The sequence below is a fragment of the Loxodonta africana genome, chromosome 20, assembly GCF_030014295.1.
Source record: "Loxodonta africana isolate mLoxAfr1 chromosome 20, mLoxAfr1.hap2, whole genome shotgun sequence".
Taxonomy (NCBI): domain Eukaryota; kingdom Metazoa; phylum Chordata; class Mammalia; order Proboscidea; family Elephantidae; genus Loxodonta; species Loxodonta africana.
The window spans coordinates 13,470,679-13,494,888 of NC_087361.1; the positions used below are offsets into that span (position 1 = coordinate 13,470,679).

A 24,210-nucleotide genomic window follows, 5' to 3' on the forward strand; every position below is an offset into this window, starting at 1 on the left:
AGGTAAGCTTGATCTCTAAGGCCTAATTGCCATCTCCAGGTCTTCACTAGGGATACAGGCAGCAGGTTTTTTGGGTTTTTTTGTTTGTTTGTTTTTTGCTTTCATTTTATCTTTACCCCACCCCCTTACTTAGAAATCACTTTCTGATTTATTTCCAGTTGTCACTTTTATAGGCCATCCTTTTGCTTGTATGCTGGTTTTTTTTTGACGGGTGCAATTGTGTTCTGGGAGGGGGGGCGGTGTTTTAGGATATTCCAGATTAGGGTGGGAGTATTTGAGTGTGAGTATAATTTTTTAAAAAAGCAAACTTTCAGTTACATTTTTCTGGAAATGAAATCTAATTATAGGTTACAGTGCTGGGTGTAAAGGAGCATTTTACTTCTCTTTAAAAGAGTGCTTTATCCTATCGAAACCAAAAAGATTTTATCTACAAATAGACTATCTTTTTAGAAACTATTAGAAATGACTCCCTTCCAAAGTCAGAGTCTTTGGGAAGGGAGCCTCTGACTAGTTGGTGGGGGACGTTAACATAATTTAAGATGATCTGAGTAATGGAAAGTTGGAGAGCTTTGCATTTTAGTTCGTAAATTACATACCGACTGTGGTAAGCCCTGAATACAGAAATGTTCTACATCTCCAAATGACCTCTGACTTAAAAAAAAAAGTTTTTATTTGCATGGCTGTATTTACATTAACACTGACATTTTCTTCTACTCTTCTCCCTTCTGACTTCTTGGAGTTGGGTAGAAAAAAAACACCCAAAGGAAACTGAAGCATGTGCCATTCAATGCTATCATTCCAAATCCTCATGGACTTTACTGCTTATTCTGAAAAATTTTGAAACTGCACTGAAAGCCGCATCTGTCTGTATCTTTTCTTTTGTAAATGACATCATATGTAAATTCATCAAATAAATATTACATTCAAGGTTTTCTATTTTTTTTTTTTTAATGGAGGTAGGTAGTGTTGGGTAAAGGTAGAATTGGATAAATTTACAATTATTCTCTTGGCTCAAACTAACATTGAAAATATTTTATGTATCGACTCCACAGCAACAGGTATATATGAAGCAAAGAGAATGTGCTGGTGTGAATGGTCGGGTTTGCCTGGAACTACTGCTCTTGAGTAGGAGTCCCTGGGTGGTGCACACAGTTAACGTGCTTGGCTGCTAGCTGAAAGACAGGAGGTTCAAGTCTGCCCAGAGATGCCTCAGAAGAAAGGGTTGGTGATCTACTTCTAAAGATCAGCCATTAAAAATCCTACAGAGCACAGTTCTGCTGAAACACATGAGTTGGAATCAACTGGACAACTGGTCTTGGTTTTTACCCTTGAGTAACTGTGGTATGATAGGGTTAGGTCCCAAAACAATGGTAAGAAGTTTTGGTTTTAAAACACAATTCAGAGGGAACTTTCTGGCCTCTGGGGACTCAAATTGTTGCTTAAAAGGCACTTTGTCCCTGTGGAACTCAACCAAGTATTGTATTTTTTAAGGGTTTTTATAAACAGGAGATCCATATACTTTAACTTTTGAATATAAAATTAAAAAAAAAAAGCTTTTGCATATAAAAGTAATACCGTAATTACCCAAGGCAGTGCTGGGTAAACTGCATTGTACGGCCTTTGTATTCATAAGGAAATAGGTTAAGGGTGGTGGTGGAGGGGTAATAATATATTTAAGTCCTATCATCAGTCCTCTGTTAAATTGATTTGGGAACAAAGTGATAACTTGAATTATTTTTGCCAGGCCTTAACACTGTGATAGGACAAATAATGCCCCCCCCCCCCCCGCCAAGATACTCCCATCCTGGTCTGGGGACCATGGTTTCAGGGGACATCTAGGTCAATTGGTGGTCAATTGGCATAACAAAATTCGTTAAGAAAATGTTCTCCATTTTGGTGAGTGGTGTCTGGGGTCTTACAAGCTAGTAACAGCCATCTAACATACATCAATTGGTCCCAAACCACCTGAAGCAAAGGAGAAGAACACAAAAGACAAAAGGAAAATATCAGCCCAGGCGACAGAAAGGGCGACATAAACCAGAGACTCCAATCAGCCTGAGACCAGAACTAGATAGTACCCGACTACCACCAATGACTGCCCTGACAGGGAAAACAGAGAGTCCCTGATGGAGCAGGAGAAAAGTAGGGTGCAGAACTCAAATTCTAGTAAAAAGACCAGACTTAATGGTCTGAGACTGGAGGAACCCTGGGAGACATGGCTGCCGGTCTGTTAGCCCAAAATCGAAACCATTCCCGAAGCCAACTCTTCAGGCAAAGACTGGACTATAAGACATAAAATGATACTCGTGAACAGAATGATGCTTAGCTCAGGTAGATATATGAGACTGGGCAGCTCCTGTCCGGAAGTGAGATGAGAAGGCAAAAAGGGACAGGAGCTGGCTGAATGGACACGGGAAATCTAGAGTGGAAAGGAGGAGTGTTCTGTCACATAGGGAGAGCAACTAGGGTAACGACAATTGTGTGTGTAAATTTTTGTATGGAAAATTAACTTGAACTGTAAACTTTCTCTTAAAGCACAATAAAAATAAATATATCCCCATCTGATCTCTGGAATCTGAGTGTTAACCTTACATGGCATAAACAGACTGTACAGGTGTGATTATATCTTGAGATGGGGAGATCATCCTGGATTATCTGGGTAGGCCCTAAATACAATCACAAGCGTCCTTCCTTAAAAGGGAGGCAGAGGAGCATTTCAGAAGAGACAGTGTGACTGAAGGCAGAAATTGGAGTAATGTAGCTGCAAGCTAAGAAATGCTGGGAGTCTCCAGAAGCTGGAAGAGGCAAGGGATGTATTCTGTGCTTGAGCCTCAAGAAGGGAGCGTGTCCCTGCTGATACCCTGAATTTGGCCTGGTTAAGTGGATTTTGGGCTTCTGGCTTCACAACTGTGATAGAATACATTTGTTATTTTAAGCCACTGTCAAGGATTAAATTGTGTCTCCCAAAATATGTGTCGACTCGGTTAGGCCATAATTCCCAGTATTATGTGGTGGTTCTCCATTTGATGATTGTAATTTTATGTTAAAGGAGATTAGGGTGGGATTTTAACACCCTCACTCAGGTCACATTCCTGATCCAATACAAAGGCACCTTCCCTGGGGTGTGGCCTGCACCACCTTTTATCTTACAAGAGATGAAAGGGAAGCCAACAGAGAGTAGATGGACCTCATACCACCAAGAAAGCAGTGCTGGGAGCAGAGCCTGTCCTTTGGACCTGGGGTCCCTGCATGAAGAGGTTCTAGTCTGGGGAAAGACTGCTGACTAGGACCTTCCACCAGAGCCGACAGAAGAGAAAGTCTTCCCCTGGAGCTGACACCCTGAATTTGTACTTCCAGCCAACTTGACTGTGAGAAAATAAATTTCTCTCTGTTAAAGCCATGCACTTAATGGTATTTCTCTTACAGCTGCACTAGATAATCAAGACAGCCACTGAGCTTGTAATTTGTTACACCAGCCATAGCAAAGTAATATATACTCCACTCGCTATTGTGTACAAGCAGGCTTACGGTTTAAAGGAATTGTTTTGAGTGTCTCAAATGTTCACTGAAATTTTGGTGAAAGGTAGTTTAGATAGTGAATGGAGATTTAACCAATAGCTCTGCAGTATTTGATATAAAATACATGTGATCATGGTGTAATCACCAGACTGAAAGGCTACCCTTCAGCTTTGAGATCAAGTTGAGATCCCTTCTGCCAGTACCCTAGAAGAGGCATCAAAAGAACAGGTTATTTTCAAATGTTTTCAAACACTTAAAATTAGGCAGCATGAAAGTAACTACAGCCTGACTTAAGATAGTAAAACCCATATTGGGGTTTATGACTTGTACTCTTAGACTCTTCTAGATAGTCTTCATGCTAAGGGGACTCAACACCCTGCTGATCACTGGAATAGTGGCAGCTGTGATACCTGGCCCCAACTAAAGAAGGGAGGGGAGTTGATGGTGGGGATAGACTAAGGGCTGACATGACTGCTGCCTTTCCAAGCTCTGGGACACATGGCCCACTGTCTCCAGTTTATTTGTTAGCATTTGAAGATACCTAACTGCAGGTATACTAGAGGCTATGGGAGGGTTTAGCAGCTAGATAGAACTTATAGAGCAAAGATAGGAAGACCATGACTAAAACTGACTTCTGGTCATCATTTTGCAGGGTGGAGTTTAAAGCAAGGGGGACTAGAGTGGAGCCTGGTGGGATTCTCAGCAGAGATGACCCATGGCCTAAGTATCTGTGAATTGCTGCTTTTACCCAATTTCATATCTCAGAATATCTGATCTGTGTCAAGAACTGTGAAAGGTCTGAGATTTTACCTTTCTTGCAACTTAACATGCTGGTAAAGACATGAGACTCTTGGGTCAGAGACAGTGGACGTAATTAGAGCACAGCATGCCACATGAAGTCATGTTCACCTTAGTTCCCCTTGCCCCGCAGGTCTCACAGGGGTGACATGGAGCTTAGGAAACAAATCTTAATGAGCAGTGTCTTAGTTATCTAGTGCTGCTGTAACAGAAATGCCACAAATGGGTGGCTTTAACAAAGAGAAATTTATTTTCTCTCAGCCTAGTAGGTTACAAGTCCAAATTCAGGGTGTCAGCTCCGGGGAAGGCTTTCTCTCTGTCAGCTCTGGAGGAAGGTCCTTGTCTTCAATCTTCCCCTGGCTGAGGAGCTTCTCAGGCGCAGAGACCCTGTGTCCAAAGGATGCACTCTGCTCCTGGTGCTGCCTTCTTGGTGGTATGAGGTCCCCAACTTTCCGCTTGCTTCCATTTTATCTCTTACGAGATAAAGGGTGGTGCAGGCCACACCCCAGGGGAACTCCCTTTACATTGGATCAGGGAGGTGACCTGAGTATGGGTGGTGTTACAATCCCACCCTCATCCTCAGCATAAATTACAATCACAAAATGGAGGACAACGACAGAATACTGGGAATCATGGCCTAATGAAGTTGATACGCACATTTTTGGGGGGACATAATTCAACATAATTCAATCCATGACAGGCAGCAAGCAAACCTACCTGACATTTGCATCAGAGGGAGACATTTTTATTATACTGGACGATAAAGCTGTCTTTTGCCCCAGTGGGAGACACTAGCTCTGTCTTCGAAAGCTGTTCACTATACAGAGATCATTTCCTCAGAGACATGCAGAAATGCAAGAGACCATTGGAGAATTGACTCCCCATGCTCTACCTGGTCTTGCCTTTTAAAAATTCACCTCGAGCTTAATCTTTCACCAGTTTAGAGGATTATAGCAACTATTTTTGGACAACACCGTAGTTCAGGGAAAAGTATTACTGGCCTGAGCATCAGGTGACCATAGTTCTAACTACACACTGATTTCCACTGGGTGTGTGATCTTAGGTACATGAAGGGCCCATCCAGCTCTAAAGCCACACCATGTCCTGAGATCTTAGATGGGTAAGAAAATTATTCCAGAATGTGTAGAAGTTATTTAGGTTAGAAAACTCAAAATGTAAAATAAAAAGGAACTAAATAAAACTCTGGGCAACAACAATAAAGATGGCAATGAAAAAGTGGTCAGGGTGTTAATGACTGAGAAAGGTCAAAGGGAGATATTTGCAAATACATAATTAGTAATCTGCCAGAGCAAGGTCACTGGAGTGGTGAGGGTAGAATCTGGCTGCAAGGGCCTGAAAAGTAACCCAAAGACAAGCATTAACTAGTGAGCAGAATGACTTCTTTAAATAATTTGCTTATAAAAAGAGAGAAAGCAGTTAAAGTAGTTTACAAGATGACGTGCCTTTTTTTTTAGGGAGAAACTTTGAGAATCAATCTATCAACACAAAGTTAAAAAGACATGCATTTGGTGAACTGAAATATTTCAAGAATGGCTAGGACCACACCACTTAGAATATTACTGCACTTTGCCCACCATGGAACTCTGGTGGTGCAGTGGTTAAGAGCTTTGCTGCTAACCAAAAAGTCAGCAGTTTGAATCCACCAGCTGCTCCTTGGAAACTTGTTGGGGCAGTTCTGCTGTGTCCTATAGGGTCACTAGGAGTTGCAGTCGACTCAACGGCAATGGGTTTGTTTTTTTGCCCACCATGCTGTATTCTTGCAGACTCTTGTTCACTTGGCAAACCAACTACAAAGTAATCATTGAATAAGAAGTGGTGTCCTTGTATGTGTTTTAGTTATTTGACTGCAGATTTAGGGCATAACTTGTTAATTCCTGATTTTAATAAGATCGTTTATTCTGAAATGCATTCTATTTGGACAATTTTTACTTATCCTCCAACCTTCACTCAAGAAGAACTAGAGATGAATGAAGATGTTAATTTGATAAGAAATATAAAATTACAACACATAGCAACTCCCTTACAAGACATAAGGCAGAAGCCCTTATTAACCCTGCTGCACCGACAATATGTTTGGTGAGTGTAGACATCACAGAACACATCTGTTTCCATCGCCTGGCTTCAGTGTACCCATTCACTACCAAAACCTACCCAGCAATGCTTAAAAAGTAGTGTAAAAGAAAATCTTAAAACTAGTGTCAATAGAGCAGAACATTCCTCTTGAAAAACAAACTCTTGTCTGAATATTTTTTCAGGTGGTGTACTATGCACAGACCAAACTTTTGGTAACAACAAGCCCTTCCCCCTAAACCCACTTGATGTCATAATCTAATTAGTATCTAGCTATTTAAAACCCTGTAAGGAGGGCGGGGCCAAGACGGTGGTCCCTCGTGCAACAAAAACCCCCCCAAAACAAGAGAATTATATATGACAAGCTGTGAACCCTGAGCATCAAAGGCAAAGTTAAGAAATTGGACTGAGTGACGGGGAGGGAGAGACGGTGCAGAAGCAGCAAGGAGCTGCTGAGTCAGCAGCAGCACCTCAACCCCTATCCCCCTGCGGGGAGGCTGGCAGTAGTGTTCCAGGATGCCACTGCTTCAGCAAAAGAAGGAAAGCGAAGTGGCGCAACCCGACTCCCTGGTGTGACTGCTGTGGGGCTGGCGGTGGCATTTAGGATGCGCCTACTTCAGCGAAAGAAGGCAAGTGAGTTGCCACAGCCCCACCCCCTGGTGCAACCGCAGAGGCAACACACACCTCCGGAATCTGAGATAAAACAACGCTCTCGGCACAAGATAAGTGATTTTGTCTAATTTACCATGTGGCTGTAATAGCTCATCCTTTTGAAAGAACTCTCTCCTATCTGATCCCTCCTCCCTCTGCCCACAGTTGATTTCCCTGGGCCTCAGGTAGGTCCCACTGCGTTCCCTGAGCCATTCCCCTGGCCTTGGAGAAGGAACAAATTAACAAACGGGGAAAAATACTCTGCTGACTCCCCTAATCTGGAAACTCAGAGCAGAAGCAGCTCCAGTCCAGGCACAAGCTGTCCACAGACTTTGTCTTCACCCCTACATAGATCCAGGTAGCCCCGTTACAGCAGATAGGATCTGGCAGTTATATTGCAAGGGCAAATCTGTTTGAAGTCTGACTGTAACTGTTTCACCTGTGTGGTGGAGAGGCAGGTTTCTGACATTTGATACTGCTCTGCCTATTAAACAGGGCCCTCACCTACCCACAGCTGGGGCCTGAGGACTGGAGGCTCCACCCATACCACCTAGCCACCTGCAACAGGGCTCTAAGTAGTGCCTACCAGTCCTTATAGTTAAAAGCATTGGATGCCTATGGTACGGCTGCAGAGCCCACCCACCAGAGCGCTCTAGAGAACAGGGACATGCCTTCCTCAGACATTCGGGGGAAGGTCATCAGCCTCCTACCTTCCTCAGAGTGTGACCCCCTGCTGCTACAAGAAACCTGTGCATACACCAATCACCACTGCTCCTCTAGGACTGTAGGTGAGAGCCTATGCCACACACTAGGTTACTGACTACTGGGATGCCTGAGCTGAATCTATACAAGAATAGTGAATGGACGCCTAGGCTCATATACCTGGTAACTTCCCTAGCCATCTGGTAAGAGGACATCAGTGCTTCAACAGCTCCAACAATCGTTAGCTCGCTCTAGTAGCCTGTTTGGATATATCAGAACAAAGCAAGAAGCTAGAACATAGTGAGCAAACATAAAATAAATTAATACAATAACTTATAGGTGGCTCAGAGACAACAGTCCATATCAAATCACATAAAGCAGACCATGATTGCTTCAACAAACTCTAAAAACAATGAATCAAGGACTCTTCTGGATGAAGAAGTATTCCTGGAATTGCAAGATACAGAATACAAAAGATTAATATACAGAACTCTTCAAGACATCAGGAAGGAGATCAGGCAAAACGCAGAACAAGCCAAGGAGCACACAGATAAAGCAGTTGAGGAAATTAAGACGATCATTCAAGAACATAATGAAAAATTTAATAGGTTGCAAGAATCCAAAGAGAGACAGCAATCAAAAATTCAGAAGATTAACAATAAAATTTCAGAATTAGACAACACACTAGAAAGTCAGAGGAACAGAACTGAGGATCTGGAAGTCAGAATTAGTGAGATGGAAGATAAAATACTTGGCAACAATATATTTGAAGAAAAATCAGATAAAAGAATTAAAAAAAAAATGAATCATGTGGGACTCTATCAAGAAGAATAACCTATGATTGATTGGAGTACCAGAACAGGGAGGGATAACAGAAAATACAGAGAGAATTGTTGAAGATTTGTTGGCAGAAAATCTCCCTGACATCATGAAAAATGAAAGGATATCTATCCAAGATGCTTATTGAACCCCATACAAGGTAGATCCCAAAAGAAAGTCACCAAGACATATTATAATCAAACGTGCCAAAACCAAAGATAAAGAGAAAATTTTAGGAGTGGCCAGGGATAAGCAAAAAGTTACCTAAAAAGAAGAATCAATAAGAATAAGCTTGGACTACTTAGCAGAAACCATGCAGGCAAGAAGACAATGGAATGACAGACATAAAGCACTGAAGGAGAAAAATTGCTAGCCAAGAATCACATATCCAGCAAAACTGTCTCTCAAATATGAAGGCGAAATTAGGACATTTCCAGATAAACAGAAGCTTAGGGAATTTGCAAAAACCAAAACAAAACTACAAGAAATACTAAAGGGAACTTCCTGGTTAGAAAATCAGTAGTATCAGATATCAACCCAACACTAGAACTCAGGACAGAGCAACCACATATCAACCTAGATACAGAAATCACAAAAATAAATCAGGATATAAAAACTCTCAAAACAGGCAATTAGCGATGTCATTATATAAAAGATGATGGCATTAAATCAATAAAGAGGGACGAAATAAAGTAGTCATTGATCGTCCATATGGAGAGGAAATCCAGGCGATATACAGAGATACAAGTTAGGTTTAAATTTAGAAATACAGGGGTAAATATTAAGGTAACCATAAAGAAGACTAACAATCCTGCACATCAAAATAAAATACAAGAAAAATATAAAGATTCAGCAACAACAAAATCAACAATGAAGAAGCAGAAACACACAATTTACAAAGAAAAACTACTCAGCACAAAGAAGTGGAAAAAATGAAACCATCAAAAACACACAAAAAAAGACATCAAAATGACAGCACTGAACATGCCTATCTATAATCACACTTAATTTAAATGGACTAAATGCATCAATAAAGAGACAGAGTTGCAGAATGGATTAAAAAAACATGGTCCATCTACATGCTGCCTACAAGAGACATGCCTTAAAGACACAGACAAACTCACAGGATGGAAAAAAAATATATCAAGCAAACAACAATCAAAAAACAGCAGGAATGGCTACACTAATTTCTGACAAAACAGACTTGAAACTTAAATCCACCACAAAGGATAAAGAAAGACACTATATAAATGATTAAAGGGACAATATACCAGGAGGATATTACCATATTAAATATTTATGCACCCAATGACAGTGCTTCAAGATACGTAAAACAAACTCTAACAGCATTGAAAAGTGAGATAGACAGCTCCACAGTAACAGTAGGAGACTTCAACACACCACTTTCGGTGAAAAACAGAACATCCAGAAAGTTCAATAAAGACATAAAGACATGGAAGAGCTAAATTCCACAGTCAACCAACTCGACCTCATAGACATATACAGAACACTCCACCTGACAGCATCCAAGTATACTTTCTCTTCCAAGGCACATGGAACAGGCTCTAGAATAGACCACATACTAGGCCATAAAGCAAGCCTTAACAGAATCCAAAACACTGAAATATTACCAAGCATCTTCTCAGACCATAAAGCCATAAAACTAGAAGTCAATAACAGAAAAATCAGGGAAAAGAAAAGCATGAACAGTTTGCTCAAAAACAACTGGGTTACAGAACAAATTATGGATGGGATAAAGAAATTCATAGAATACAATGAGAATGAAAACACTTCCAATCAGAACCTTTGGGACACAGCTAAAGTAGTGCCCAGAGGTCAATTTATATCAATAAACGCACACATTCAAAAAGAAGAAAGGGCCCAAATCAAAGAATTATCACTACAACTTGAACAAATAGAAAGCAACAAAAGAAACCCTCAGGCACCAGAAGAAAGCAAATAATAAAAATTAGGGCAGAATTAAATGAAATGGAGAACAAAACAATTGAAAGACTTAACAAGACCAAAAGCTGGTTCTTTGAAAAGATCAACAAAATCAATAAACCACTGGCCAAAGTGACAAAAGAGAAACAGGAGACGAAGCAAATAACCCGAATAAGAAATGACATGGGTGGTATCACAACAGACCCAACTGAAATTAAAAGAGTCATAACAGAATACTATGAAAAATTGTACTCTAACACATTTGAAAACCTAGAGGAGGAAATGGACAAATTTCTAGAAACATATTACCTACCTAAACTAACACAGAGAAAGAACAGCTAAATAAATGTATAACAAAAAAAGAGATTGAAAAAATTAAAACTCCCAATAAAGAAAAATCCCTGGCCCTGACGGCTTCACTGGAGAATTCTATCAAACTTTCAGAGAAGAGTTAACACCACTACTACTAAACATATTTCAGAGCATAGAAACGCTAAAGGAAATTCTTCAAACACAAAGAAAATGGATCTACACAAAATGAAGAGCACTGGAAATGGAAAATATACTAGTAAATATAAAAGACTTTTTTTTTTTTTAAAGATTACTGGCTGTTTAAAACAAAAATAATTTAAATCTTGTTGTTGTTGGCTGCCTTTGCATTGCCCCCCAACTCATGGCAACCCTATGCACCATGCGATCAAACCATTGTGATCAATAGAGTTTTCAGTGATTGATTTTTGGGACGTAGATTGCCAGGCCTTTCTTCCTCGTCTTAGTCTGGAAGCGCCACTGAAACCTGTCTAACATCATAGCAACATGGAATCCTCCAATTACAGATGGGTGGTGGCTGTGCTTGAGGTGCAATGGCCAGGTATCAAACCCGGAACTCCCACCAGAAAGCAAGAATTCCACCACTGAGCCACCACTGTATCATGGAGTTTATAAAAAAGGTTTTTACATATGTTAAAATGTATGAAAGTAATAGCACGAAGGCAGGGATATAAGATTGTTATTTGTGAAGTGGTACATTACTTGAAGGTATACTGTGATATGTTAAGGTTGATACTATAAACCCTAAAGCAATGATTAAAATAACACAACAAAAAATTACAGTTTACAACCCAACAAACAGATAAAGTGAAATCATAAGACAATATTCAATCCAAAAGAAGGGAGAAGAGGAGGAAAAGGGGAACAAGGAACTGATGTGAAAATAGACAGCAGACTGAAACCCAACCATTTCAATCACATTAAATGTGAACAGTCTAAACACTCTAATTTAAAAAACAGACAGTGTCAGATTGGATCAAAATGCATGACCCAAATGTATGTACCCTAGAAGAAACTAAATAGAAAGATACAAATATGTGAAAATTAAAAGGATGGAAACTGATATACCATGAGAATACTAATCAAAAGAAAGCTGGATTAGGATTATTATCATAGCAGAGATAAAGAGGGCTATTTCATAAGGAAAAAGGTATCAATTCATCAAGATGACATAACAATCCTAAGTGCTTATGCGCCTAATAACTGAGCTTCAAAATACACGAAGCAAATCCTGATAGAACTACAATGAGAAATAGACAAATCCAGAGTCAGGTTTCAATACTCCTCTGTTAATAATAGAAAAATAAACAGAAAATCAATACAGATACAGAAGCCTTAAGAACACCATCAACCAGCATGACTTAATTGCTATTTATAGAACATTCCAGTTAATAACAGACTACACATTAGCAAAAACTGCACACAGAACATTTACTAAGATAGACTACATTCTGAACCTTAAGTCTCAATAAATGTAAAAGTATTCAGATAATAGAAGGTAAATTATCTGACTAAAATGGAATCAAATAAGAAAATCAATAACAGAAAAATATGGGAAATCCTCAAATATTTATTCAGAAACTAACAGATTTATTTTAAAAACTCTTAGAACAAAGAAAAAAAAGATGCATTTTAAACTGAACAAAAATGAAAACAAGGTATCAAAGCTGGGGCTGCAACTAAACCAAGTAGCTAGAGGGAAACGTATAGCACTAAACACCTGTATTTTAAAAGAAAGGTCTCCAATCAATGACCTCAGTGTTCACTTTATGAACTAGAAAAAGAAGAGCAAATGAAGCCCCAAAATAAGCAGAAAAAAAAAAAATAAAAGCAGAAATCAATTAAATAAAAATCTGCAAAACAATACAGAAAATCTATGGAACCAAAGGCAATAAAAAGATTAATAAAACTGATCTCTAGCCAGAAAGGACAAGATTAAAAAAGAGACAACCTGCCAAGCTCCCACACAATTCTTTCGGGCCACTGAAGAGGGAATACTTCTCAAGCCATTTTATGAGGCCAGCAGACCTGGATGCCTAAACCGGATAGGCATTACAAGAAATGAATACTACACACCAATATCCTTAAAATGTCAGCAAATCAAGTCCAATAGCATATATAAGAGGGCCTTGCTACATTCTGGTCAAGTGAGGTTTATCCCAGGAGTGCAAGCTTGCTTTACCACTCAAAGATCAATCAATGTAAAATCAATCAAACTAAAGAAGAAAAAATACATGATCATCTTAATAATTACAGAAAAGCCATTTGACAAAATCCAGCATTTGCTCCTGATAAAAACTCTCATAACACTAGGAATAGAAGGTAATTTACTAAACCTGATAAGGGCATTTATGAAAAGCCTACCTAAGACCATACTAAATGGTGGAAGACTGCTTTCTCGAAAATCAGGACCAAGGCAAATATGTCCAACACTACCTCTATTCAAGCATTATACTGGAGGTTCTATCCAATGGGACTGGCCAGAAAAAAATAAAAGGGAACCAGGCTGGAAAGGAAGAAACTTTATTTTATAAATTGTCTTTATTTTCATACATAATCATATCAGAAAAACCATGTAAAATAGACAAAAAAGAAATTGTTAGACTGAGTTTGGCAAGGTTTCAGGATGCAAGAACATTATACAAAAATAAATTGTATTCTATATACTAAAAAAAAAGAACAATCGGAAATTGACATTTAGAAACAATATCATAGCATCAAAAAAAAAAAACTGTATTCCTTAGGATAAAACTGAAAAATAAGATTAGCAATACCTTTATACTAAAACTACCAAACATTGCTCAGAGAAATTAAAGGCCTAAATAACTTAAGAGAGAGCTCATGCTCATGAATCAGAAGGTTTGATATCGTTAAGATGTCCGTTTTCTGCCAAACTGCTCTATAGATTCAACGCAATCCCAATGAAAATTTCAACAGACTTTTTTGGGTAGAAATTTATTTTACAGCTGATTCTGAAATTCACATGGAAATACAAAGGACTTAGAATAGTCAAACAATTTTGGAAAAAAGGTTGGAGGACTAACACTACCTGATTTCAAGACTTATTATAAAGCTACAGTAATAAACATAGTAAGTTACTGATGTAAAGGCAGACAAACAGATCAATGAAAAGAGGGTACAGAAGCAGACCCACATATATACAGGTAGACCCTCACAACGTATTCAAGTTATGACGAACTGCTTACAATCGTCCATCTTTTGTTTTTGTTTTCTTTGTACACCTTGTCATTAGTGATATGTGCCACACAGTGTTGTCCTGCATAATTTGTTGATGTTATCACTCTCAGACTTCACTCGCAAACGTTCGATTTTATGATTTACTGTTTAAAACTGCTGTAGAGCAGAGGAAAGAAATGCTGAAGAAGAAATAATAAGGAACAGGAAGAAGTTGTCAAAATTTTTTATGGTGAAAGGACTGGCTGAATTTTTTTCTAAACTAAGTCAGTGGCTTCAGTTGCTTGAAAACATGGATCCAAACCCTGATTGTTTTGCTAAAGGCAATAGGTCGATTCAAGAAGCAGTGACATGTTACTGTGAAATACATGAAGAAAAAAAGAAAAGGCAATTCTCAGTAATTTTCTGCCTAGAAACGCCATCCCCATTCCCAGGGATAACCCAGATGATCCAGAACTTTCCACAAGTGGAATTATTACCACAACTGACAAAATGCCAATCTTGTCCAACCCTTCATCGTTGGAGTAAATTTTTATGGTTGTGTATTTTTTATGTATGTACTAAAATATATCTAAGTTTATTTGTCACGTTTCCAACCCTTAAAGACAAAGCTCAGATCTGTAAAGATACTGATAATAAAAGAGAATAATAACGAAAATTAGCTATTCAACTTACGTCAGAACTGACAAGAGCTGCTGGAACAGAACGCCTCTGTAAGTCGCGGACTATTTACATGGCCAACTCATTTCTTATAAAAGCATCAGGGCAATTCAATGGGGATACCAAAACAAAAAACTAAGCTCGTTGCTGTCAATTCTGACTCATGGAACCCCTACAAGTTACGGAGTAGGACCTCTCCATAGGGTTTTCTTGGCTGCAAGTTTCTCTGAAGCAGACAGCCAGTCCTTTCTTCCAAGACATCCCTGGTGGGTTCGAGCTGCCAACCTTTAGGTTGGTAGTTGAGCACAAACTGTTTGTGCCACTTAGGGTCAATGGGGACAGGATCATCTTTCCAACAACTGGTGCTGGAACAATTGGATGGCCAAATGCCAGAAAAAAGGGCGGCGGGGGGGGGGGGAATCTTGACTCTTACGGCATATACAAAAAATTAACAACTCAAAATGGATCACAGGCCTAAACGTAAGAGCTAAAACTATAAAACTTCTAAAAGAAAATACAGAATAAAGTCTTATTTATTGTATGTTTAAACATAGGTTTGAAGTTTTGTAAACCTTCGGTTTAGAAATGATTACAGGTAGTTCCAGGTTTATGATGGCGTTCTGTTCCAATGACTCTGTCATAAGTCAGTTCTGAAGTAAGTCAACACCTTTGCTTTTTAGTTTGCATTATTACTACTTTTTTATCAGTATCTTTAAAAATTCAATTTTTGAACATCTGTGAGTGAACATCTGAGAATAACATCAGCAAATTACATACTGTAACACTGTATGTAGTACATATTACGAATGATAACATGTACCAAAAAATAAAAAACAGATGATCCTAAGTACAGTTTGCCGTAACATAAATACATCTTAAGTTGGGACTACCTATACTTGAATGTAACATAAAAGTGCAAAATTCAGAAGAAAAAAAATAAATATGTCTTCACCAAAATTAAAACTTTTGCTCTTCCAACAATACCTTTAAGAAAATGAAATGGCAATATTTCTCAGGCTAGAATATTTGCAAAACATATACCTGACAGAGATTTATATAACTAAAATATATAAAGAACTCTTACTACTCATAAGAGGATAAATACCCCAATAAAAATGTGGGCAAAAGGTATGAACAGGCACTTTACCAAAGATGCACATGAAAAGATGTTCAACATCATTAGTCATTAGGGAAATACAAATTAAAGCCACAATGAAATAACATTACATTCCCATTAAAATGGCTAACATTAAAAAGACTATACCAAATGTTGCTGAGCAACTTGGACTCTGGTAGACAGCTGGTAGCCATGGAAAATAGCACAACAGCCTCGGGAAACAGTTTGGCAGTTAAACCTGCACATACCATATGACCCCATCATTTCGCCTAGATATTTACTCAAGAGAAATGAAAGACTTGTACACAATTGTTTCTAGTAGCTTTATTTGTAATAGCCAAAAAGCCAAAAAGTGGAAACAACTCAAATGTGAACTGCTAAACAGACCGTGGTATGTTCATATGATGGAATACTACTTAGTAATAAAAAAGGCATGAATTACCAATGCACACCCAAAAAAAAACCCCAAAACAAACCCACTGCTGTCACGTAGATTCCGACTCATAGTGATCCTATAGCATAGAGTAGAACTGCCCCATAGGGTTTCCAAAGTGTGCCTGGATTCAAACTGCCAACCTTTTGGTTAGCAGCCGAATGCTTAACCATTATGCCACCAGGGCTCCAATGCACACAACATGGATGAATTTCCAAGTTATTATGCTAAAAGACGACAAAAAAGTATACATACTGTACGATTCCATGTACATATAATTCTAGAAAATGCGGACTAATCTATAGTGACAAAACAGATCAGTGGTTGCCTGGGATGAAGGAGTGGCTCCAGGGATTACAAAAAAACACAACCACCTTTCGGGGGTAGTGGATATGTTCATTATCTTGACTGTACTGGATTCATGGGTATATACGTATGTCAAGCTTTACCAAACTGTACATTTAACTAAAAGAAAGGAAAAATTCATTTGCCTTTTTTTACTCATTCTCTTAGAGCACACAGTGCTGTTCTCCAGAGATTAATGACATACAGTGTTATCGTCAGTCTTAAAGCTAATAGGATGCATGCTCATACATTCTTTTCTTTTAAAATTCTGTTTTATTTTCCAATATGGCAAATATCTATAAAGATAACCAGTGGTGTTCTAGCAGAGCAGGACTGCACCAGCACAAAAGGGCTGCCTGTGTGCATCTGTTCCTATCTCCGTGTTTGGAGATGCATGTTGATAACTTGAACTTGGCCATACTGCGCATTAATTAAACCATGGAAATTGGCAAATGTTACTATAAATCAGGATATTTTCTTGGATAGCTGGCTGTAAAACATTTACCAGTCCACCGCTAGCTATAACCTGCATAAACAAAAGCTCACTGAAGTCCCTACCTGGCTGTGAAACATTTACCAGTTCACCGCTAGCTATAACCTGCGTAAACAAAAGCTCACTGAAGTCCTTACCTGGCTGTGAAACATTTACCAGTTCACCGCTAGCTATAACCTGCGTAAACAAAAGCTCACTGAAGTCCTTACCTGGCTGTGAAACATTTACCAGTTCACCGCTAGCTATAACCTGCGTAAACAAAAGCTCACTGAAGTCCTTACCTGGCTGTGAAACATTTACCAGTTCACCGCTAGCTATAACCTGCGTAAACAAAAGCTCACTGAAGTCCTTACCTGGCTGTGAAACATTTACCAGTTCACCGCTAGCTATAACCTGCGTAAACAAAAGCTCACTGAAGTCCTTACCTGGCTGTGAAACATTTACCAGTTCACCGCTAGCTATAACCTGCGTAAACAAAAGCTCACTGAAGTCCTTACTTTTTAACAGCACAAAAGCATCCTCAAACTAAAAAGTTTCTAAGAACTGCTGAAGTATGGAATTGATAATAAGGCAGAAAAGGTGCCTTTATCTATGCAGCTAGAAAATGTTACCAGGGAGAAAAGCAGAAAGAAAAAGATTGTCAGACCCTCAGCGCTATCCAGAAAACCTTTTGCAGGGATTCATACTTTAGTTGCCATCCCCAAATGCCACTACTGCCATTCTCCCACGGGCTCATCGTTGACAGTCTCTCCCTCAAGACCAGGAGGGCCTGGGACTGAATCATCAGCTCCTTCTTCAATCTGCGATCGCCAGGGGCTGCTAGGAAGAGTGGGGCTGCCACTTCCTCTGGCCAGCACCAAGGACCTGCCATCTTGGTTCCCATAGTTAACTCACAGACAGAAATGCAACTTTGAAGGTGCCACTTGGAGAAGGGTAGCATCAGACCAAGTTTTCCAGAAAATGGGTTCCAACTCCAGCAAGTGAGGGGAGAGATTCATGACACAAAGATATCTGTATTAGGTGAATCGAACACCAGGATACCACGATCTGATACTTTTACCAAATGCTTTGAGGCAACTTAAGTCTGCAAACTTTAGAGGCAGGCCCCCTCCTTTGGCTCTTCAGTGCCAGCCTGACTCTTCGTAAGTGACCCACATAATTTTAACTATTTAATGTGTTGATACTCTAACAACGGAGCCCTGGTGACACAGTGGTTAAGCGCTCAGCTGCTAACCGAAAGGTCATTGGTTCAAACCCACTGGCCATTCTGCGGGGGAAAGATGCGGCAGTATGCTCCCTGAAAGATTACAGCCTTGGAAACCCTACGGGGCGGTTCTACTCCGTCCTGTAGGGTGGTAATGAGTCGGAGCTGACTTGACGGCAATGGGTTTTGGGTTTGATACTCTATCAGCTCAACAGAAAGTTCCCAGCGAGGAAAGGGTGAAAACTAAAAATAAAAAAGCAGTGGCGGGGGGTCTCCATTAAAAAATTCAGTAGGGAGTTATGTTGCAGAATCGTATCTTCTTGTGCCGTGACATGTTGGAAACTAAACTTTAGAGCTTTTTCGCCTCCACTGCATAGAGGTCTGATCGTTTCTGGCTAAAAATGGGGATTTGCTGGCGTATCTCAGCCCACTTCTTCAGATCTGCAAAAGCAGGCAAATGCACTGTTAGTAAGACGCGACTCTGCACTAACTAGGGAGGCTTCCTCCTACACACCGCACTAACGACCAGGGTCTGGCCGAGTGACTCAGGGACACAGGCCTTGTCTGTAAGCACAGAGAGCCTAGCACTGGCTCTGGAGTCATTTCAACTCAAAGCAAGAAAACTCAAGCTGAGCTACAGCCCCCAGGGCTTGGCCAGAGGACCAGGGTCTCCAGTGCCCTGGAGGATGAATGAGGAGGGACCTGAGGGAGCCCCACTACATGACAGGAGCTTTGTAGCCACAGATACTGGCCTCAGCGCAATGGGACACCAAAGGCCTGAATTGTGCTGGGGCGCACCTTACCTATGTCTGAATACACAATTGTTTCTTCGGTGCCGGCTTTGGCTAGGACCTCCCCCCTAAAAAAAAATCAGGGAAGAATGAGGGACTCACTGGTGTTTGTTGATATTCACAATCTCGCTGTTTTTCCTCCCCATCTCACAGGGCAAAGGGGAAAAAATCTGAGATTTAAAACTATAAGGTAGAGGTATAAATCCCTGTTCTACCACTTAACTAGCCGGTGACCTTGTTGCAAGTCGTTTGGAGTCTCCATTTCCTAATCCATAAACTGGACAGAAGAGCTCTGTGAGAATTAGTGAAAAAATTAAGGAGTTCATTTCGCAAGCTGTAAACTGCTAGGAGTCACACTGTATGATTATAAGTATCTGGGAAGAGAGCTACCCTATGACCGAAAGGAACTCCATCCTGTTCCCACTGGAGTGCATCTCAGGGAAATCCTTTTAACAGGGCAGTCTGGACCTCCTTCTTGCCTCCAGGGCTGCTCCCCGCCCTGGGAATGGTGAGGCTGGGCCTGGACAGGGCTCAGATCTGCTGGGATCTCTGGCTTTGTGCCTGTAATCCCAGGATTCCTGTGTCAACTGGTTTCTGTTTAAGATTTGAGGGAATGCATCTAATGTCACAAAACATCAGGTATATAAATTTGTGTAGGAGAAATTAACCTGAGCTATAAACTTTCACCTAAAGCACAGTTAAAGAAAAAGATTTGAGGGGAAGATTTCAACCTGGGGGTCTGGGTCGAAGTGGTGAGGAACCGGACCCCGGCAGGAGCCCCACATCAGGAAACTCTCCTTCGTAAGCCCAAGGAAAGGCTGGTCTGCAAAGCCACTGAGCGGGTTTCACTGTCAGTCAGACTTGGATCACACAGGGGAAACAGCGACAGACCAACAAGGCCCAGAGCAGGGGTCCAAATACAGATATGGTAAAACGAAATTTCTCCAAAGCACAAAACAAAGTAATCTGACGTAACAAACCATCTGACATAATAACTGGTTCAGTTTACCAGACAGCCACGAGCAGGTATTTGGCACATATGAGCTACAAACACTATCATTAACGCCATTTAACACACTCCTTTCTGATTATTTTCTATTTCTTTCCTGGCATTCAAAGACCAATTTATCAACCCCAGGCACCCACTCCAACATCAATATAGGCCATGGGGCCTCAAAATCCTAAAGATGGAGTTCTGAAAAGGAATAAATGAAGGTGAATCTGATACAGCTACCGCGTGTGAGAAGCAGCCAGTGTGGTCACTAACAGAATTCGTTGGGGAAATGAGCATGGCGGCCCCAGAGGCAGAGGCCTGGAAGCCTAACACTGACGTCTGGACAGAGAGACTTGGATCAAGTTTAAGAAAATTTTCAAGCCAACTTGATCCTCCCACTCCTCCAAAACCCCTAATGCCTGATGTGCAGGGGGTCACCAAGACTCCTCCCCAGTCATACCCTCCAAGGTCTTCCCGTCACACACATAAAGCCAGACAAGAGGGCCTTCAGGGACCCCACCGTGAGATCCTGAAACTGTAAAAATACGTATCAATCTGTGTGTGTTCACGCAGACGTATGAGAAGTTAAAATATGCCAGTTGCCGTCAAGATGATCCCGACTCGTGGCAACCCTATGGGTGTCAGAGTAAAACTGTGCTCCTTAGGGTTTTCAATGGCTGGTTTTTCAGACACAGATGTCCAGGCCTTTCTTCCAAGGCACCTCTGAGTGGATCTGAACCTTCAACCTTTTGGTCAGCAGCCAAGCATGTGAACCGACTGCACCCTGAGGGACTCTTCTTTGTCGGGTATACAAGGGCAGACCGTAATGTATGTCTGTAACTGTACACCAATCTCAGCAGACTTACGTGCTGGTCTCACTGAGTAGTAAGATGCTTTACCTTTCACAGGGGACAGGTTCATGGTTTCATGGTTTCCCTGAATTGAACTCCCTTTTCCAATCATCATGCTGGGAGCAAAGTCCTCACCCTGAACTCATTCCTGCCCTAGAACCAGTCACCCAGCTTAAATGTTAACCAAAAAAAAGCCCAGGGCCAGGGAGCCTCTCTGACTAAAACCAACCGTCTGTCATGCCATATGATCCAAATCTGACCGACAGTGGAAGCCACTCAAGACGTTCAGGAGAGGGCAGAGACTGAGCACTCGGCTGGAGAACAGGACAATTTCATTCTCACATATTTTTAAGCAGAAGGGTTAACAGGCTGTCACAGAGAGAGGCAGAAAACTGGCCGGGGATGTGGGGAAATGGGAGTAGGGGGTAGAGGCAGGGCTGGTCAGGAATCGGACAGCCCACCTGCTCACCTGCCGTCTCTCCCAAGCACCCAGAAAGCCTGTCCTCAGGCAGCCACTCACCAGGGATTCACAACGGTGCTGTGTCCCCACGCAACATAGGAGGCTCCGTCGTCCCGGGCAGGAGATGCGGTGGCCACATACACCTGGTTATCAACAGCGCTGTGGCCGACAGACAGAAGAAAGGTAAACATACATTACACGGGTCTCAATTCTAAGTGTACAGGTCCTTCTTTTAGAAACAAACAGGGCAGGCCAGGCTGGCCCCGACGTGGAGGGAAACCGCAAAGCCACGGACCCCCTCTTCAAACAGCATCTTATGCAAAAGCAAGTGGTTCTCAGTCGGGGACAATTTTGTCCAGCAGGGAGATCTGACAATGTCTGGAGACCATTCTGATTGTCACAACTAGGGGGTTGCTACTGGTACCTAGTGGGTACAGGCCAGGATGCTGCTAAACATCCCACAATGTGCAGGACAGCTCCCACGACAAAGAACTGTCCAGCTTGAAATGTCAACAGGCCACTGTTGAGAAACCCTGGTATAAGCCAACCTGTCACAGGCAAATGAGCAGAGGTTCTCTGGTTAAAGCAAGTCAGGTGGAAAGAGAAAACAGGCTGGCCATGTTGCGGCAATACACCTTGCAGGGCCACAAGATACCTCCACACCACTGGGGCTGTCCCACCAACTCAAATCAGACAAGAATTGCAGGGAGCAGCCCGGGTACACCAACCCACCTCACCCCCAGGAGCCCTCTAGGCCCAGTTAATAACCCCTGTCAGGTCATCCCACAACCTCTGAAGCTTTTCTTGCTTTTGACAAGGCCGCATTTATTAATACTCATGGAATCCCATTCCCCTGCCCCATCTTCCACCCTGCAGCTGGCCAGCCACCTCTGCTCTCCCTCCAATAAAAATTGCTGTCATTTCTAGAAGTGAGAATGGTGACTACCTCTGGGAAGAAAGAAGATGGCATTGGCTCGGAAGGGGTAAATTGGAGCATTCTGGGGAGAATGGAAACATTCTATATGTTATCACCATGGCAGGTGAATACATACTTAAAAATTCACTGAGCTGTATACTTAAAATTAGTACACTTTTCTGTTAGTATATGACACTTCTATTTTTTTAAACAGGTTTTTATTTATTTTAACTAATTTTTATTGTGCTTTAAGTGAAAGTTTATAAATCAAGTCAGTTTCTCATACAAAAATTTATTTAAAAAAAAACCACAACAAACCTTGCTATATACTCCTAATTGCTCTCCCCCAATGAGACAGTACATGCCTTCCCTCCACTCTCCATTTTTGAGTCTATTTGGTCAGCTTCTGGCCCCCTCTGCCCTCTCATCTCCTCTCCAGACAGGAGATGCCAACATAGTCTTATGTGTCTACTTGATCCAAAAAGCTCACTCTTCACCAGTATTATTTTCTATCCCATTGTCCAGTCCAATCCCTGTCTGAAGAGTTGGCTTTGGGAATGGTTCCTGTCTTGGGCTAACAGAAAGTCTGGGGACCATGACCTCCAGGGTCCTTATAGTCTCAGTCAGACCAATAAGTCTGGTCCTTTTACAAGAATTTGGGATCTGCATGCCACTGCTCTCCTGCTGCCTCAGGGGTTCTCTGTTGTGTTCCCTGTCAGGGTAGTCACTGGTTGTACCCAGACACCACCCAGTTCTTCTGGTCTCAGGCTTTTGCAGTCTCTGGTTTATGTGGTCTTTTCTGTCTCTTGGGCTCATAATTACCTTATGTCTTTGGTGTTCTTCTTTCTCCTTTGCTCCAGGTGGGTTAAACAGGTATTTTAAATGAAGAAAACCATCATTTCTTACCAGCATATCATGGTTTATGGAGCATTTCATGCACAGTCACACTTCTTTTCTTCCACGTTACATCCCCCTCCGCTATCTGCTCTTCACCACCCCTCTGTCTACAGGGACTTAGGAAACCACTGTGGTGATAAGGCCAAAGTTACCTGTGCAATGTCCTGGATTTATAGGTTAGAACAACAAAAGCTTACAATGAGTTCATTGGCAGAATAACTCCAAGACTAGCAGAATGGTGTGAAGAATGGGGCAAGATAAACACTCTAATCTGAACAGCACAGAGTCTTGGGTAGAGACCACAAATCTTTCCCTAGGGCTGTCAGGCTAAAACAACCCCTGCCTTTTCCTTGGCTTCTAGGCTCTGAGCAAGTAAGCTCCATGGATTTCAATTTCTCTGTAAAAGTTGCTGGCAACTGTCCCAGACATACCAGGCCCTTTCTAATTACAGAAGATGAAACCACTGTCCACTTGATGCACTGAATGATCTTGGAACTGCAGCCCAAAATCCATGAGGTTAGTGTTGTGGCATCTGAGGAGAAGGTGCCCAAAAGTAGAAGCCCTCTCAGGAGATTCATCCTTCCTAATTGCATTCGGGTGCAGTGGCATCCTGAGTCAGGGGCAGCATTCGGTACTGGGGAGGCTGGTACTTCTACCAAAGTGGAGATTTTTCCTCAAAGAGGAGACACTGAGATGCTTGAAGATATGATTCCTTTCTTACCGGCCTCTCTGAAGCAACTCCCAGTGGGCTGGCCCAGTGGTCAAATTAAAAGCAGCAGGATATACTAACAGCTGGCAGCCTTGGAGAGAAAGAGGCCAAAGAACAGTGGATGCAGGTGAATACTCAACCACACTTGTCCTTCCCTTTGTTCCTTACCCAATTGGGAATAAACTCAAAGCTTTCTCAGGCATAAAAATGTTAGCCAAGTCAGACAATGGTAGCAGCATTAAGATATGGCACTGAATTCCTTTATAGATACACACATAAAACACAGACACC

At 41.3% G+C, this 24,210-nt stretch overlaps 1 protein-coding gene across 2 annotated transcripts in view; it reads right to left on the reverse strand.

The window, feature by feature from the left end:
- Positions 1–164: 164 nt before the first annotated feature.
- Positions 165–24,210, reverse strand: part of NIT2 (nitrilase family member 2) — a 38,133-nt gene continuing 14,087 nt past the window's right edge. The window contains exons 7-10 of one of the 2 annotated variants that reach the window (XM_064273050.1): positions 23,932–24,010; positions 21,458–21,556; positions 19,105–19,160; positions 165–18,742 (exon numbers count right to left, since the gene is read on the reverse strand). In XM_064273050.1, the coding sequence (XP_064129120.1) occupies positions 18,651–18,742; positions 19,105–19,160; positions 21,458–21,556; positions 23,932–24,010 (326 nt within the window). In that variant the 3' untranslated portion in view covers positions 165–18,650. The remainder of the gene's footprint in view (positions 18,743–19,104; positions 19,161–21,457; positions 21,557–23,931; positions 24,011–24,210) is intronic. The other variant, XM_064273051.1, reaches the window with a different exon arrangement.